The sequence below is a fragment of the Cannabis sativa genome, chromosome 3 (genome assembly GCF_029168945.1).
Source record: "Cannabis sativa cultivar Pink pepper isolate KNU-18-1 chromosome 3, ASM2916894v1, whole genome shotgun sequence".
In the NCBI taxonomy this organism is placed as follows: domain Eukaryota; kingdom Viridiplantae; phylum Streptophyta; class Magnoliopsida; order Rosales; family Cannabaceae; genus Cannabis; species Cannabis sativa.
Genome location: NC_083603.1, coordinates 3,296,806 through 3,315,974, shown reverse-complemented (window position 1 = coordinate 3,315,974; position 19,169 = coordinate 3,296,806). Strand labels below are relative to the sequence as shown.

General features: G+C 34.8%; 3 protein-coding genes across 4 annotated transcripts; 1 reads left to right on the top strand and 2 right to left on the bottom strand.

Annotated features, from left to right (window-relative positions):
* Window positions 1-528: 528 nt before the first annotated feature.
* LOC133035574 (uncharacterized) lies at window positions 529-7,294 on the bottom strand. Its single transcript, XM_061111476.1, has 2 exons — window positions 6,011-7,294; window positions 529-733 (listed from the first exon to the last, which is right to left on the bottom strand). The coding sequence occupies exons 1-2, from the start codon at window positions 6,918-6,920 to the stop codon at window positions 726-728; spliced, it is 918 nt and encodes a 305-aa protein (XP_060967459.1). The 5' UTR covers window positions 6,921-7,294; the 3' UTR covers window positions 529-725.
* A 1,422-nt stretch (window positions 7,295-8,716) lies between these two features.
* Window positions 8,717-12,072, top strand: LOC115711512 (uncharacterized). Of its 2 annotated transcripts, none has more exons than XM_030639864.2 (8): window positions 8,717-9,171; window positions 9,500-9,559; window positions 10,213-10,461; window positions 10,623-10,699; window positions 10,816-10,892; window positions 11,091-11,223; window positions 11,308-11,499; window positions 11,605-12,072. In XM_030639864.2, the coding sequence occupies exons 1-7, from the start codon at window positions 8,769-8,771 to the stop codon at window positions 11,461-11,463; spliced, it is 1,155 nt and encodes a 384-aa protein (XP_030495724.1). In that variant the 5' UTR covers window positions 8,717-8,768; the 3' UTR covers window positions 11,464-11,499; window positions 11,605-12,072. The 2 variants fall into 2 exon arrangements, with proteins under 2 accessions (XP_030495724.1, XP_030495725.1); XM_030639865.2 differs by having other exon boundaries at window positions 8,727-9,171; window positions 11,592-12,072.
* A 488-nt stretch (window positions 12,073-12,560) lies between these two features.
* LOC115711173 (putative B3 domain-containing protein At5g66980) lies at window positions 12,561-14,843 on the bottom strand. The gene is made up of 4 exons (XM_030639503.2): window positions 14,689-14,843; window positions 14,047-14,425; window positions 13,310-13,395; window positions 12,561-13,035 (listed from the first exon to the last, which is right to left on the bottom strand). Exons 1-4 carry the CDS (start codon window positions 14,767-14,769, stop codon window positions 12,784-12,786), a joined length of 798 nt encoding a protein of 265 aa, XP_030495363.2. The 5' UTR covers window positions 14,770-14,843; the 3' UTR covers window positions 12,561-12,783.
* Between the last annotated feature and the right edge of the window lie 4,326 nt (window positions 14,844-19,169).

Here is a 19,169-nt window from a genome sequence, read left to right as displayed (position 1 = left end):
CTAGACTAGTGACATATGTATTTTTTACAAAATTTTGATCAATCAAAATAGACTCATTCTTAAGTCCAGTCAAGTTAATAAGTCAACCTAATTATAAAGTCAAATTACAATTCTAAATCCGAATACCGAATGTACGTCCATCTTACAGACGCGACAAGGTTGAGCCACTTCGGTTTGGAAAATATTGTTTGGCCTAGAAGGCGAAGGGTCCATCGACTAAAATATTGTTTGGCCTCACGCCCTCATGGGGTAATCTGGATACATGAAATTGAAAAAATATCAGAAGCCTCCGAATATCATCCTATGTGGCGACCTCCAAACAGAGGGCCCCACCATGTTAGGGGTTTGTCCCTTACGTCAGGCCCAAGGAGTGCACGTACTATCAAAAGGAAATCGCTTTTTTTATCCAACGCTATATTCTCTAACTGTAACGCCCTTACTTACGTAAAATAAGATGCCATAAATAAACTGGCGTTAAGATACTAATGTTGCCTTTATTTAAAAAAAAAAAAAACACTTTTCAAAACATGGGTACCCAGTTGAAAATAAAGTATTACCACTTAGGGAAAAGTAATAGAAAATTTAAACGACAACATCCTCGATAAGTTTAATAAATTAAAAAAAAACTTTCAGCGGAAGATGGCCAAGACCACACGCAGTTACATGATCACACGAGATACACCCCATGCTGCCCAGACTCAACTTGTCACCGAAAGCTTACAGGCTTACTTATCTGCACATAGGGGGTAAATAAGGGGTGAGCTGCAAAGCCCAGTAAGGAAAAACAAAATACTACGTACCAGCATTCACACATCATAGCACAAAACATATACATCAAACATACAACAAACTAATCATAAGTATAAATAGAGGCAGCCACACAAATACTGAAATACCACACACTCACACTCCAGCTTCCATACAAATATGGAGTGTCTTACGTTCTTAACCAGAACGCAGTACCAATAACCAGTGCACCCTTACGTACACTGTCTCACTTACCACATCACCATACATGTGTGGTTTCCAACCACTTCCAAGTACCTGGAACATGATTAAACAGCCATATACAATCCATCAACAAAACACTAATATTTCACCGAAACTATCACATTCCACAGTTTCAATACAATTTATTCAAGCAGTCATACTAGGTACTCAAACCATATAAAAAGCAAGTATAAAGTATAATTATTTTTCCTTACCTCAACTCCGCTGTAATTAACTCCTACGATACCTTCTAGGCCCTATACATTTAACGAAACCCTTAGTCCACCGATAAAGTCAATATATTTATTACTCTTACTGTACAGCAACTTTAGCCTAGAATTTGACTTATAAAACGTTTGAATTAGAAGTCCTACTGTTCACAAAGTTTTTAGTTAATTGAAAGACCTTTCTAACGGTATAAAGATCATCAAAATCGGAGCTATAACCTAGGAGTTATGCATGTTTTCTCAAAACAGTTTCTTTATAATCCTGGATCATGCCGATTTCTGAATACAGCCCAAAAATAAATGTTTATAAAATAGTTACACCCCGATCTAGACAATACTTTCTTCATAAAAAATGTAGCTATTTTTCTAAGCTTTAAAACGAGATAAAGATCTTTTAAAATGGATCAAAAGTGAGAGAGATATTGAATTTTTACTGAAGATACTTTTTCTGAAACAAAACTTAAAACGAAATACCATAACCGAGTAAAGATCCTAACTTTTGACTGGTAAGAACTCCGAACTAGGGAAAGGTTTCTTCAAAGAAAATATGGATTATTGAATTATCTTTCTAACAGTACAAGAATCGCTTGAAAATAATAGATATCGAGAGAGATATGACACTTTTACTAAGGCAATATCGAAAAGAAATTTAAAAAAAACTGTAATTCGAAAGTCAGTGTAAAACATGAATTTTTTGACATCGAAATACTCAGAATTAGGAAAGAGTTTCTTCATAAAAAATATAGATCATTAAATTATCTTTAAAACGGTACCTAGATCACTGAAAACGGACCTAGGGAGAGAGATATGATAGTTTTATGAAAGCCTATTTCTCTGAAAACGAAAATAAAAACAAGTACGAATTTTACCTGAAGATTTCGAAGACACGGAACGATGATCGGTTGATTGCTAACCCCGAAGCTCTTAAGATTAAAACAATTGATTTGGTTCAATAGAGAGAATAAAAAAAAAGAAATTGAGAGATGGTGAGAATAAAGGAATACGATACTATCTGGCTGCTAGGGTTCTAGAGTATATATGTATATAACATATCGTATAATAGGTTTAAATTTAAAAATAAATATCTAACTAATCAGATAAGATTATGCTGATTTAAATTTAAATTTTAAATTTTAAACTAACTAACTAATCTAATGCTTCACTATTTATTTATCTCACTATTTAATATATATATATCATTTTTTTTTCTAATCACACACGCACAACAACAACAACAACAACAACAACAACAACAACAACAACAACAACAACAACAACAACAACAACAACAACAACAACAACAACAACAATAATAATAATAATAATTTAATTGTATCACACTTAATATACCAAATACCAATATATGTATATAAACTGGATATTACATTCTACCCTCCTTAAAGGAAATTTCGTCCTCGAAATTAGACTTACCAAAAAGTTCAGAGCATTGTTCTTTCATGTCTCCCTCCATTTCACACGTTGCCTCCCTTTACGAACGGTTGCTCCACGTAACTTTTACTACGGGAATACTTTTGGACCTTAACTCCTTCGTTCATCTCTCTATAATGCGAACTGATTGCACTTCATAACTCAAGTCCTACTTTAGCTCCATTCTTTCATAGTTCAGCACGTGTGATGGATTCGACACGTATTTCCGTAGCATAGAAACGTGAAACACATTATGCGTCTCAGCTAACACTTGTGGTAATGCCAACCGATAAGCTACATATCCCACTCTGTCCAATATCTCAAAAGGACCTATAAATCTTGGACTTAGCTTTCCTCGCTTTCCAAAACGCATAACCCCTTTCATAGGTGACACTCGAAGGAACACTTTATCACCCACTGCAAATTCCACATTCCGTCTTTTTGCGTCGGCATAACTTTTCTGGCGGCTTTGTGCAGTTACCATTCTATTTCGAATCTTTTCTACCGCTTCAGTGGCCTCTCTTACTAGGTCTGGGCCTAAGTATCGCTTTTCGCCAACCTCATCCCAGTGTAGTGGTGATCGACACTTCCTCCCATACAACATTTCATAGGGTGCCATCCCTATTGTAGATTGATAGCTATTGTTGTACGAGAACTCCATTAGTGGCAAATAGTTGCTCCAGTTACTTGGGAAATCCAACGCACAAGCTCGTAGCATGTCTTCTAGTATTTGAATAGTTCGTTCCGATTGTCCATCAGTTTGAGGATGGAATGTTGTACTCAACTTCAGTTTTGTGCCCAAAGCACTTTGCACACGTTCCCAAAACTTAGAAGTAAAAACTGAACCTCTATCAGATACAATGGTCTTTGGGACTCCGTGTAGCCTTACAATTTCTTTTACATACAGTTCAGCATATTGCTCTGCATTGTAATTAGTGCGCACAGGCAAAAAATATGCTGATTTAGTGAGTCTGTCGATAATCACCCAGATGGAATCCTGTTGTTTGCTGTTCTTCGGTAACCCTGTCACAAAATCCATAGCAATATCTTCCCATTTCCACTCAGGAATATCAAGAGATTGCAACACCCTGCAGGTCTCTGGTGTTCGGCCTTAACTTGCTGGCAGGTAAGACATTTCGCTACAAATTCTGCTATATCATTTTTCATTCCCGGCCACCAATACCTACCTTTCAGATCATTGTACATTTTGGTTGATCCTGGGTGTAAAGAATAGGGTGTAGTGTGCGCCTCTTGTAAGATTTTTGATTGCAACTCCACTTTCTTAGGTACACACACCCTTGTCTTGTATAGTAGAATACCCTCTTCATTAACTGAGAAGTCCCCAGCTTTCCCATTTTGTAGTTCGACCCGCTTCTTGATTAAAAACTCATCTTGGGCTTGTTCTTCTTTGATATTCTCTAATAAATTTGATTCAATTGTGAGGTTAGCTAGCTTTCCTGTTACTAACTCTATTCCAGATCTCTCGATTTCCTGTTGCAACGGCACTTTTAATGCCCTTAACATTGATAAGCTTGCATAGTTGCGTCTGCTAAGTGCATCTGCCACTACATTAGCCTTTCCAGGATGGTACAGTATCTCACAATCGTAATCTTTTACCAGTTCCAACCACCGCCTCTGTCTCATGTTGAGCTCTTTCTGCGTAAAGAAGTATTTTAGGCTTTTGTGATCTGTGTATATTTCACACTTCTCTCCATAGAGGTAGTGCCTCCAGATTTTCAATGCAAAGACCACTGCTGCCAACTCTAAGTCATGAGTTGGGTACCTTGTCTCATACTCCTTTAGCCGCCAGAGGCATAGGCTACCACCTTCTTATTCCGCATCAACACACGGTAGGAGCCCTTGCTTTGATGCGTCGCAATATACTACAAATTTGTCTTTGTTAGTTAGAACACACAGGACAGGTGCTGTTATGAGTTTATCTTTCAATGTCTGAAAGCTTTCCTCACATTTATCTGTCCATGAAAATTTTTGTTGCTTTCGAGTCAAATTCGTCAATGGTGTGGCTATTTTTGAGAACCCTTCAACGAATCTCCTATAATATCCAACTAGTCCGAGAAAACTCCGAACCTCACTTGCGGTTTTTGGTTTTGGCCAGCTCTTCACTGCTTCAATTTTCGCAGGGTCCACCTCTACCCCATCTTTGGACACTATATGGCCTAGAAACGCCACTTTCTCCAACCAGAACTCACACTTTTTGAATTTGGCGTACAATTGGTGCTCTTTGAGTCTACTTAGAGTTAGCCTTAAGTGCTCCTCATGCTCTTCCATTGTCCTTGAATAAATGAGTATGTCATCAATGAATACCACCACAAACTTGTCAAGATATTCCTTGAATACTCTATTCATTAAATCCATGAAGGCCAGGGCATTGGTTAACCCAAATGACATCACTAGAAATTCATAATGCCCATACCGTGTTCGAAATGCCGTCTTTGCTATATCTTCCTCTCGGACTTTCAATTGGTGGTACCCAGATCTCAAGTCGATCTTTGAAAAGACGATCGCCCCTTGTAACTGATCAAACAAATCATCGATGCGAGGCAAGGGATACTTGTTCTTTATAGTCACTTTGTTCAGCTCTCGATAGTCTATACACATCCGCATACTACCGTCCTTCTTCTTGACGAACAACACTGGCGCACCCCAAGGTGGGTAACTTGGTCTAATGAACCCCTTGTCTAAAAGATCTTGTAGTTGAGCCTTCAATTCCTTCAATTCATTGGGAGCCATGCGGTATGGAGCCCTCGAGATTGGTGCTGTGCCTGGCGCTAACTCAATCACAAATTCTATCTCTCTATCTGGGGGTAGCCCTGGTAGGTCTTCCGGAAAAACTTCTTGGAATTCACATACTATGTGGACATTCTACGGCTTGAGGGTGGTTTCTCTTGACTTGTCTACTATGCCGGCCAAGTATGCTTGACATCCCGCACGTATCATCTTTTGTGCCTTCGTGGCCGTAACTAGCGGTAAGCTTGACTTGACTTTGATTCCTTCAAATATGAATGCCTCTCCAGATTCAGGGGTGAAAGTCACTGTCCTCTTTCGACAGTCTATTGTTGCTCCATGCCGTGATAGCCAATCCATACCCAAGATAAGATTGTAATCCCTCATCTCCAGCTCTATCAGATCTCCACTAAGTTCCTTGTCTGCAATCCTTATTGGCGCATCCCGCACTCCTCTAGATGATATCATAACCTCGCCCGAGGGCAACTCCGTCATGAACTTATAACTAAAGTTTACATACGGTAGTTCTAACTTATCTATCATCTTTAAAGCAATAAATGAGTGCGTAGCTCCAGAATCAAATAAAACAGTACATAGTTTTCCAGAGATAGAAATCTGACCTGCAACCACAGTGTTACTAGTCTCAGCCTCCCCTCTGGTTAGTGCAAATACTCGAGCTGGGACAAGTTTGTCATCCTTGAGTTGATCACCTTTTTGTGGACAGTCCTTCTTATAGTGGCCTGGTTGCCCACACTTGTAACAAGTCTTGCCTTTTAGTCGACATTCTCCCGGATGCTTACGACCACATGTTGGGCATAGGGGGTACTCCACATATGGCTTCTTCCCTTTGTAGTTATTGGACCCTATCTTGTTTCTCTTGTCGGCTTCGTTGTGTTGGTTACTTGGCAGTTTTCTTTTGTTATCACCACCTCCATTACTGGCCTTTCTGGCCTCCCACCTTGCTGTATTGTCTTTCTGTATACGACTTTCACACAACTCAGCTTCTAGGGCTTTTTCCAGTACCTCAGCATACGTGGTTGCCCTTACTCCTGACATCGCTATGTCCCGACTTATTCGGGAGTCGAGCCCTTCAGTAAAACGATGAATCCTCAAAAACTCAGTAGGAACCAGATCTGTGGCAAACTTTGCTAATCTGTCAAATTGGCGAGCATACTCTGTAACTGTAGACTTACCCTGCCTCAGGTTCGTGAACTCATTAACTCTAGCTGAGCGTATTGCTTCACTGTAGTATTTTTTGTTAAAAACTTGTACAAAGTCAGCCCAGGTCATTGCGGCCACATCCCGTGTTTGTTTAATAACATCCCACCAGATGCGGGCATCCTTTTTCAATAAACTAGCAGCACAAGCTACACTATCTCCGTTACCGAGCCGCATGTACTCAACAATACCTTCCACTGTTCTTAACCATTCCTCAGCTTCCATTGGATCTGAGCCCCCTTCAAAATTTGGTGGGTGTTGCTTGCGGAACCTTTCATATATTGGTTCCCATCGACCCTCCGGCACAGGCATGTATTGCACCGGCAAAAATTGATGTTGTCCTTGATTGGATTGTTCCTGACGGTTGTGAGCCTCTTCATCTCGCTTCCTAATTTCTTCCCTGAGACGAGCAACTTCTTGCGCCAAATCTTCTTGTTGTGGTGGCACCACTACAGGGGCGTTTTGGTGTTCTTGACCAACTACCCCAGCAGGGACTTCGTGGTTGCCCCCACCTTGACCTGGTTGTTGTCCATTTACAGGGGCATTTTGATTCTCCTGGATCACCGCCTCGGCAGGGACATGCTGGTTTCCCCTGCCTCGACCGCGAGCACTTCCTCGCCCTCGACCTCTAGCTCGGTCTCTTACAGCCGCTCTTTCATTCAACCGGGTTGATCTTCTGGGTTCACCGTTTTTGTGACAGTCAGTAGTCCCGTGATCTGTAAGGAGAAATACCGGGTAAGCTGTGCAATCCCACACCGCCTGGGGAAGTCAAGTGGGATGATTCTGAGACTGTGTAGGTATGGGACTACACAGTTGAAGAGGGCTTAAATGGATTGATTGGTACTACCTATGTCAACAAGGTACATCTTGTTTTTCGGTAGCCCATCTCGAAAGAACTCCACAGTTAAGCGTGCTTGGCCTGGAGCAATTTCAAGGATGGGTGACCTCCTGGGAAGTTTTCTCAGGAAGCGTGCGAGTGAGGACAAAGCACGCTGGAAACACTCGTGTTGGTCTGTAGGGTCAGTCATCAGCCCATGATGCAGCCAGAGTGACATACTCGTGTATAAGAGCCATTATTTCCGTGGGTGTAAGGACCCAATGGAGGCTTAACTAATCAGATAAGATTATGCTGATTTAAATTTAAATTTTAAATTTTAAACTAACTAACTAATCTAATGCTTCACTATTTATTTATCTCACTATTTAATATATATATCATTTTTTTTTCTAATCACACACGCACAACAACAACAACAACAACAACAACAACAACAACAACAACAACAACAACAACAACAACAACAACAACAACAACAACAACAACAACAACAACAACAACAACAACAACAACAACAACAACAACAACAACAACAACAACAACAACAACAATAATAACAATAATAATTTAATTGTATCACACTTAATATACCAAATACCAATATATGTATATAAACTGGATATTACACTAACATTCTCAGTACCAACATAGTAACTCACGACACGTGGCATCATAATCGGTCCACGCTTGTACGGATGACCATTATCAGTGTTCTCATGAATTGGACCTCATCTAACTGGCTCAAAGTCATTATATATTGTATTTTCCCCATCAGTGGGCCTAGTTGACACCTCTAAACCCTACCGGGTCCGGGTTCGCTTATACCCAAATCTAGCCTATAAATAAAACATTATATCTTCACGCAAAGAGATCGGTGGAAAAATTATTTTTTTGCTACTAAGAGCTAAGAATTAGGATTCATCAGCTAGGACAAAAATGCTTGTGTAAAGATACCTTGAAGTTTTTCTAGCTCAATAATATTGACTCGTATACTAAGACTCATTAACGCCTCAAAAATCCAGGTTTCTTCTTCTTTAATTTATTTATTTCTCAAGCTTTATTATTTTATAATCGGTTTCCGAAAATCTCATTATACAGTTGCTATGAGGTTGATTTCTCATTATTCTTCACTTTTTTGTACTCTTTGTTGAGAAAAGTATATTTTTATAATTTTAAAACTTTAAAACTATATTTTTATAAATAAAATACAAAAAATGATATTTTTAAAAAATTTCTCAGCTTTAATTCTAATTTAACCAATTTTATAAGCACATTTATTATTTATTTATTAATTTAAGTAAATATTTTCCAACAGATTCTCCATGGCTTTCGCTTCCCCTTCCCTCGATGTGGGAGCTTTCTCTCCCACTTTCTTCTTATCCAAACACTCCTATTCTCCTCACAAGCCTCGTCAATGGCGAATCATTTCAACCCCAACATCAGTTCTCCGAGAATGGAAAGATTACGAGGACGCAGTCAAGCGCAAGGACCTTGCCGGTGCTCTCAAGTTCTTGAAAACCAGAGAAGAAAAGTCACCCAATTTGGTGATTCCCCTTCAACCCTTGAATGGGTCTTCTTCAAAGTTGGATCTTTTTGTGTCTGAGAGAGATTGGGAGGTTTTGGACACTTGTCTTAATGCTGATGATTTGAGACTTGTTGCTAATGCTTATGCATTTCTCAAGGACAGAGGTTTCTTGCCCAATTTTGGAAAATTCAGGAATATTGGTAATCAATTTTGGATTTTGATTTTCTTCAAATTCTTTATCATCTCATGTTTAGTTTCAATTTAGGTAAAGTTACTAACTTTTTGGAATGGAGTTGATTGAGTTTGAAAACCCTTAAGAGGTTTTCATTTAGAGAACAAAGTTTTATTAGCTTTTAAGTTTACTGACTTTGGTTGAAAATTCAGTTTCTCTTATGTACATATTCATCATGAATTGCCTAACTATGTTGTTATGTTTACTCTTGAATGAATCTAATTTTGTTAACCCTTTAATGAATTATTTAACATTGTTGTTTTTTCTTTCTTTTTCTATGTTTTCATTTTTTGCAGTTTTAGAGGGACCAAGGAATGTTACTCCAACTGTATTGAAGACTTCAACTGGTTTAGAAGGTTTCTATATAATCCTTTTCTTTATATACTGATTGACTTTGTTTTGGAGTTATGATTTTGTTAGAATAATTTGTTGGACTTCCACCATAGAATTTTGAATTTTGAGTTAATTGATTTAAGCTCTTTTCTTGAGAGGGTTTATACTTGACTTTGTGGCTGTTAATGAAATAGCATGGTCGAGTTCGGAGTTCATAGTTCACTTACAAATAGGCGATATCTTAACAAAACCTCTAAGCGGTTCTGGTTGATTATCTATGTAACAAACTAGACATGATTACTATCTATGATCCTGCTCGAGGGGGAGTGTTTTGTTACACATTTTAATAGCTGTATTTAGCTGGCTAATTGTGTAGTTTTCTTAGATAGTTTCATAGTTCTGTATGTATATTTACATCAATTTTTAATGCAAAAGACTTCCATGTCTTTGCTTGTTTGTTGTTGGAACTCGGAAGTGATGGATAACATGAGAATGTCTTTCCATTTCGTTTCTGATGTTGTTTTTTGGGAAGCATCTAGAGGGATGCTCGTCTTGTCAGTTGTTATCTCAACTATGTCTTATTTGTTTATGTAATTAATAGCTTACTTTTTATGAAATAAATTTATTGTTTTCTTTAAACAATCTTACATATGTATTTTTTAATCCTTTTATCCAGTGTCCAAATTTGCTCCAAAGAAGTGGGGTCTTTCCGGGACTTCCCAGCTTACTTTGATCGCTTTTCTTGGCGGGACATCTTTTCTTCTTTATCAAGGCATTGATTTTAGGCCGAACCTTGCAGCAGTATTGGGTTTAGCATTTGTAGATTCTACATTCCTTGGTGGTTGTTGTTTAGCTCAATTGTCAAGTTATTGGCCTCCGCATAGACGTAGGATACTCGTTCATGAAGCAGGGCATCTCTTAATCGGTGAGCCCTAGTTAAGATTTTACCATTCCCCGTCGAAAAATACCAATTTAACATAAATTATATTTAGTGCTGGTTATGACCCATACTTTCTCAAAAAACAAAAAAACTACATTTGTTTCCTTGTAAACGAGCTAATTATCGGTGTTCTCATTGAATTGCAGCTTACTTGATGGGTTGCCCGATTCGTGGGGTCATTCTAGACCCGATTGTTGCAATGCAGATGGGTATTCAAGGACAGGTAATTGATTCTTGTATGTATTATAAATGGAATATTATGATGTTCTAACCTAAAATGTATTCTGTGATGTTATGTTAGAATGAGCGTTTTAAGCTAACATTGAAGTTAATGTGTAGGCCGGAACTCAGTTTTGGGACGAGAAAATGTCTAATGACCTAACCGAAGGACGACTTGATGGTACCGCCTTTGACAGGTGGGTTTAATTCTGGTAAGATTGGTTATGTTTTGCCATTTATTTACCTTTTGGTTTCCAATGGTTGTAAAAGAATAATTATTTCAATGGATCCTTTAAAAAACTCTTGGAAATTTGATTAGACAAATCAATGATTAATCTCCTAATCTCATTAACACAAGTTACTTAATTATTGCTTGTGTTCATAAATTAAATTAGATACTGTATGGTGCTTTTTGCTGGCATTGCTGCTGAAGCTCTTATATATGGTGACGCCGAAGGTGGAGAAAATGATGAAAATCTCTTTAGACGCACTAGTACTCTTCTGCAACCCCCGTTATCTGTAGCTGAGGTAATTCTCTCGATTGATATTCACTCGGTCCATGTTCTTTTGTTAAAAAATCTTATTACTTGTTTGTATCTTTGTCATGGGAAGATGTCGAATCAAGCAAGATGGTCTCTTCTACAATCATACAATCTGTTGAAGTGGCATAAACATGCACACCGAGCTGCTGTTAAAGCTCTGGAAAGTCGTTGCAGTCTAAGCGTTGTAATACAAAGAATCGAGGATGCCATGTCAACTGATAGATGAGTGGCAAAGAGTATAAATCTATTATAATTGGTTTAGGTAAGAAGAAACTACTCTCTCTCTCTCTCTCTGCGTCTTTCCTTATTTGTACGTAGCAATTTTCGGTTAGGTATGCATTCAAGTAAATGTAGATTCGGTTTGTAGTGTTTTCATCATCGCAACCACAAACCGATGAAGTGAAATAACAGCGAATATGGAAAATAGAAGTGTTTCAATTAAAAATAAGGATCCCATGTACACGAAATGCTCCATTAAAGTATTTGGAGCTCCCGATTTTAGAGTTCGAACAACAGTTCGACAAATGGATGTTTATTAAATACTAGAAGAGTGGTGTTGCAGAACTTCCGAACCGGGTACAATTGGTAAAGCTTTCTTCTTCATCAGCCCATTATGTTTTATCTTTCCCATATCAGGAAGAGGACTTTTACATGGTTTGTTCTTGCCTAAATCTTCTGTATCTAATGAAAGAATAAAATTGGTGAAGGAAACATTAATTCACAATTGATTTGTTTGTGTGCAAATGCATTCCTCTGAAAATGCATTAAGACTTTGGACATAGTTCTCTTGTAGTCACATTTGTATAATGCCAAAAATACAATGATATTTGTAGTAGTGTCTTCTTGAATTTGCATTTACTTTTGTCAACGCTTAACACTTTATAACCGATTTGATAGTACTAGTAGGGATAGCAATTTATGTTGACGTGTCGTGTTCGGGTAATGTTGAGGTCTTCAATTTACTAAAAAATTACTGACTCAAACACGACCCGTGACACGAAAAATTTGTAAGACACAGACACGAACACAACTCGAATAAATTTCGTATCATGTTGTGTTGGCGAGTTGTAGCTAAATTTTCTTTTTATTGTTATCGTATCGTGTGAAGTTCTTAAATTTATTTTAGATAGTTGACACGACCTGTAACATGAAAAATTTATAAAACAAGATCTGAATAATTTTTGTGTCTTGTCGAACCCGTAAAATCTCGAGTCATGTTCGTGCCAAATCCACAGGTTGTGACCTGAATTGCCACCCTTAAGTATTAGTACCGAATTGCCAAGGATAGTGTCATATTGGAAACTACAATGAAAAACCGCTAACTCCCAGTAAAACCCTATCTTATGCTTTTGCATTAACATACTCAATATTTCTTACTACATAGATTACACAACTATCTAGCAAACAAAAGTCACCAATCTTTTAGTGCCTATTTTTGAAGGATTACTTCAAAAAAACTACATGAACAAAAACACCACACATGTCTCAAAAGAGAGTTTTTGGCTATTAGCTTGAACGAGTGAATTCATGGCTTCCTTTTCTTGCGTTATTGCATCTTCGATTGGCGTGTAACTTTGATTTCTTCACATTCATTTTCTTTGCCAAGAACAAGCACAAATACATATTTATCGTTTGCCTTTAAATCATTCTCTTCTCGGAATCTTCTCCAACCAGCTGCTAGAAAACAACGTCCGTCTTTCCAGTTCGAGATCCTCACAGGCCATAATTTGTTGTTGTGATATCGAAGCTTCGTATTAGGGTTGAACTTGACTCCATTGTGCACTGGTTGAGGAATGTACTGAAATGGTAATAAACTTTAGTGAATCATATAGGTTACAACAATACCAAAAAAAAAAATGGCGATAGAAAATCGGAAAAGATGCCCGTTTTGTTAATTTGTTTACAAAACGGTCTTCTATACAGCGTGTCGCCCTGTCTTTGCATAAGTGCAAATAGGAATCAAGGGTTTAAATCCATATGATAATTTTGATAAAGTTAAGATTTAGAGCTTAAGATAGAAAACATAGAAGTAAAACAAAAGCAACAATATAAGACGAGAGCAAAAGACTTACCAACATGTATGAGTGGATTTTTGAATTTCCAATAGTTGCTACAAAACATGGATTCTTCTTCATTGGAACATGTTTTGTAGATGAACCTGCAAACTAAACAACTTCAAATAACATTTAACAAGATGATCTCACTTTATAAAATAGTCTTTCTTATCATTTGAAAATCAAAAAAATGCTAGTTGCAAATAATTATCAAAGTGGGCCTATTATACAAAATTCTATTTAAAAGAAGAGCAATTCACACATTATTTTCAAAGTCACTTTACGAAATAACATTGTTTCGATAATTCTTTGCAAAATAATCTTCAACTTCTATCGAAATTTGAAGAGGTTATTTTACAAAAATAATTATCGAAATAAAGTCATTTTGTAAAGTAACATAATACAACTTTACCAAAAGAGTAATAAGAGTAATGTTAGAAACACTCAAATTACATATTTTTCTACACACAATGATGTATAATTAGTCTCAATCATACAGTTAAAAGTGATGTAATACACATCACTATGTGTACAAATTATGTGTAATTTGAGTGTGTTTCTGTTCTGTTAGATTCTTCAGTCGAAATACGTAAAACTCCATTCAATTCTCAATTGAAAGAGAGTTTCAAATTCTCCCCAGAACTAGAAGATCATTTCGAGATTTTCGAACATCTTCGAGGGTTCAATGTGATTAATTACCAAACACACATAAAGAAAAGAAAAAGATAATTTTGCAAATAAAATACAAAGAATACTTGATTTCTTTGTTGATCCATTAATGCTAATCTCCTCATTGTGGGCATGCATGTAAGAGTCTAAAAGCTCTTCCTTCTTCAATGTCTCTTCTTCCTTTTTACCCATCATTTTAGAAGGTACACCAATTCCTTTCATGCATCCATTTTGACCAAAAATATCAACCTCAAATAAAGAATGCCCATGATATTTGAACACAAGAGAATCCCCATAATTGAGCATTTGGTCTCTAACAAATTCTTCCCAACCATTCTCAAAGTACAAATCTTTTTCCAAACTCATACCCAAAGCTACCACCCAACATTTCCCATTTGTGTGTCTTATAATTACTTTCTTTGGAACCCTTGAAATGAATCTCTGAACAAAATCTGGTGGGATCAACTACAATAATAATAATAATAATATTACCAAATTTATTAAATGAAGTTAAAGTTTGTAACTTTATCAAAAATAAATCATACCCACCAAAAAAAATTATATGTATTTATTGGTTTTATTAAGATGAATTTGATTTTCAATTGTTCACCTAATTAGAAGCTTTATTCATTGTTTTTCTTAGGGATCTTAGAAATGAAGGGGAAAATAATATTATGAATATTAATAAATTTAGAAAAGAAAAGAAGAATAGAGTTAATAGTTAATACCATGTGCTTAGAACTGAATTTGGGGATGAAGACTTTGAAAAATTGGGGAAGTTTGTCATTGGAGAGAGAGACATTCACCATTGTTGGGCCTTTTTTACTCTGCAATTTTTAAGGTTTTGCTGTGAAGTAAAGTAACACATGGCCTTTTAAAGGGGAAACAAAAACAAGACAAATGTCAAATTTGTGAAAATAATGTCTTTAAATGTATTTTGATTTTTTAAATGTATTTTGTTTTTCTTATTTAATGTCTTTAGTGTTACATCAATAAATTTCTTACAACCTATCAGTGCCAAAATGCACAGAGTATCTCTATACAAAAGTTTCAAAGAGCATCAAAAACATATAATGTTCCCAAATTATAAATGTTTTACAAATATAATATATGTTCGCTAAAGTTTTAATTATTACGAAAATTTTACTAAACACACTTTGATGTTAAAATTCTTTGATTAGTAAAAATTAATACAGTAATTAAAAAAATACTGTAATGTGCCCTAGCTAGGAGGACATTTGGTCTTTCATGAAATACCAATTTAGCTCGCCATCTTTAGGGTAGGGTGGCTAGGGTCGGGACTGTTGCCTAAGAGGCCTCTCTCATACTCTTTTTCTTTTAAGATCTTTTTAGGACCGTTTCATAGAACTTCTCAGGTCAAGAGGCCTCCTCCAATCTCTTTTCAGAGCTTCTCAGCTCAAGAGGCCCCCGTAGTTTCTTTTTCTTGTAAGATTTTTTTTTTTGTTTTTGGTTGCTAAAAGATAGTTTAAAATTTTCTTTAAATAGGCTCATGTTTAAAATTTGCCTACACTCCATCAAATCTAGAGACAACACGTCGTGCCGTTGAATTTAGTCTTAAGGTCTACGCACCTAGCATGAAAATACCGAAAAAATAAAATTACTAAGATAAATTGTACAAATGTTTTTATCTTTAATATAGTGATTAATTAGTGTTAAAATACCATAATGAAAGAGGTGTGTAAAGAAATTTTATACTCTTATTGATATATCATATAATTGTTAATTTATTACCGTTTATGTGAAAAGATGTTTTAATTTATTTTTTATTTTTAAATTTGGTCAAGAGATAAAAAAAAAATTATTAAGAAATTTTACCTTATTTTATTTATTTATGTGAAAAGATTTTTTAATTTATAATATATGGGATTTAAATTTAATTTAATTTCCTTTTTTAGCGATAATTTAAATTTAAATTTTGTTCATATATAATTATAAATGTGATTTTAAAATTTATAATCTAATTCTAATATATAATTAATGAAAAACCTATAACTAATCAAATTAGAACTACATAAACTTATAAACTTATGTATGCATGCCTATATATATATTAATAGATTTATACACATCGATATAGTATATACTTATTAATATACTTGCTATATTAATTATGGCAAAACCAATTCTTAATAATAAAGAAACCTCTCAATTAGTTTTCGTTTACACTGAAAACATTTATGGTGATCATCACCACCAAGATTATGATCATCATGATCCAAATCCAATCCTCACCATCAAATTCATGGTCATGGGACGAACTAGTGATCAAAACAACTCAATCATTGATCACCTCACAACTGACGAGTTCAATTACCCTTTACACAAATTTGATTCGTCAGATTCTTCGCTCATGCTCTTTCGCTTGATGGTTTCCCGCATCAAAATCCCTTTTCAGTTAAATACTCTGTACTGGAACAATCCCTACTATTGTAACATAGAAGAGGACGAAGATCAGAATATAAAGATGACGCTAATAAATTATGACACCATGTTGTGCATGCTCTCGAAGACTGCGACTAGGATGACACAAACAGAGTTGAAGGAACGAAAGAGTTTGACTATGCGGGTGTTCATCGAGAAACGAGTGATTACAGAAATTCCGTCATGCGTCACTTTTCTAAGACGTCGATTTCTCAATAGTGCATACAAAGAGTTCTCATACATGTTTTTATTTGTTATTTTTATATTATTTTATTATTATTGTCATTAGATACTAGGATATTTATTGTTTTCTTTTTATGAATAATTTTTTTAGCCTTCAATCTAATCTAAGGTGTTATATTAGATTTCACATAATTTATTATAATAAAATATTACTAAAAAATGGATTTAACCAAGATTTTTGTGAGATAAATAAAAATTTATATTATTTTTTGACCCAAAAAAAATCAAATTCAGTTAATAAAAAAATGTCAAATTCATAAAGAAGTTGATGTATAATGACAAAAATACCCTGACTATGAAATGCATGGAAATTAATATACGTATTTATTTAATTATTTCCCAATCTAATTTAATCTTCTATTAATTTCAAATCAATAAATATCCCACAAAATAATAATAATGGTTAAAAATATATAATAATACCAAATTCTACGTCTCTGATTATGCCACGTGACACAGCTTGAATCAATGACCCCACCCACTTTTAATCTACAACTTATTAATTACATTTATTATCTTTAATAAAATCTAAAATTGGTTTCAAATAAATAAGTAAATAAAATAAAATAAAATAAAATTTAAAATGTACGTGTAATATGAATTATTATCCAATACATTCTCAATAATTTTCTTTTCAAATAACTATATACTAATCCATATAGAATTAGAATTCCCAAATTAATTTAATTTCATTTATTTTAATTAATAAAAACCAAAAAGTACGTGTGGAATGAATTATCCAATACATTTGATAATTTTCTTTTCAAAAGATAAAATCTTAATTATCGTTTTGTTTTTTTTTGTGAGATTTTTGGCTTATTACACTTATAAATTCAAATAATTAATATACTAATCCATATCAAATTAGAATTCATCCCATATTATTTAAATTATATCCACGCAAAGAAATTATTAGTATAAAAAGGGTGAAAGGTATAGAGAGTTTAATTAATAATCATAGCATTAATAATAAGTTGAAAGAGAGAGTGAGAGAGGTTAATTTGGTAATAATATATATTTATAAAAATATATATATATTTATATAATCTATGGCTGAAATGCTCGGAACTACCGTGAGAGCGCCTAAATACTATATTTCTACTTGGTTTAGCATTACTAATCCTAACCCGAACCCTAACCCTAATCTACCAAATAATCCTACTCCGTCTTCAGATGATGAGGTGCAGGATGAGAATGTGTTCTTCACACATCTCGATAAAAATCAACAAGATATTGATCAAGATCATAACGTTATTAATAATAATGGTTTAACAACTGAGGATAATGATTTTTGGCTGAGTCTTAAACACAAGTTATTGGTATATATACTATACTTATAATTATTATTAATAATAATATTTTACTAGCTAATTTAGATAAATATTTGTGAGAATTATAATTAATTAGTTAGCTAATATAATTTATTTATTAATTGATTTACAGGATAGTTTGAGGAGAAGTAGTAAATTGGAAACAGAAATAAGAAAAATCGCTAATCAAATAGTGATCAACTTATCAGAGACAAGGTTTTGCACTTGCGTAGAAGCAAAGGCCGCCAATTGTTGTCGAAAATGTGTGTTGAGTCAAATCTCAGATGGTCTCGGAAAACAAGGTTACAATGCTTCCCTATGCAAATCTACCTCACGCTCTTCAGACCAGTTTCTTTTTGGTAATAATAATAAATTATATTTATCTAATTATTATATTTTAATTAATATTTTAATTTATAATAATCACATTTGTATTAACTAATAATAATTAACAGGCGAACATAAATTTGTCGATGTCGTGGAAAATATTGGTAAAAATAGAACGAAAGAGGTTCGAGTGATAATAGAGGTAAATTTGAGGAGTGAGTTTGAAATGAGTAGTGGACTAGTGAGTACGGAGGAATACAAAGGACTAGTCCAACTTCTTCCCGAGTTGTATATTGGAAAAGCAGAGAGATTAGACATGGTCATAAACATAATGTGCTTAGCGGCCAAAATGTGCATGAAGCATAACAACATGCACTTGGCACCATGGAGGACTTACCAATACATGTGCGCCAAGTGGCTCGGTCCCTACAAACGAGACAAGTCATCATTAATTGATATTAATGATTTATTATTTTTTAGTAAGACGAGCAACAACACTAATCAAAAGAGAGTTTCCATGCTAACTATGGATTTGCAAAACATGTTACCTAATAATCCACTTGCAGTGTAGGCTTAAACTCATGAATATTTGTTATTTGTTATATATAAATACTTACATTACATAATGCTAGCTAACAAAGTTTTCTCTATTGGTTAATTATTCCCCTATCAATAAATATTTTTTTATTTACATTATTTAGTTCTATTTTTTTTTCTTCACTAGAGTTTCCTAGTATTTTGTTGTTTTTTTGGGTAGGACAAAATACGGTAATTAATTTGTAAGACTATACAAATTTTTTCTTTTTTTTTTTCTTTTTTAAATATATGATAAATTGTATTGTATTTTTTTTTTTATCTTTTTCTCCTTTTACTACATTGACAATTAA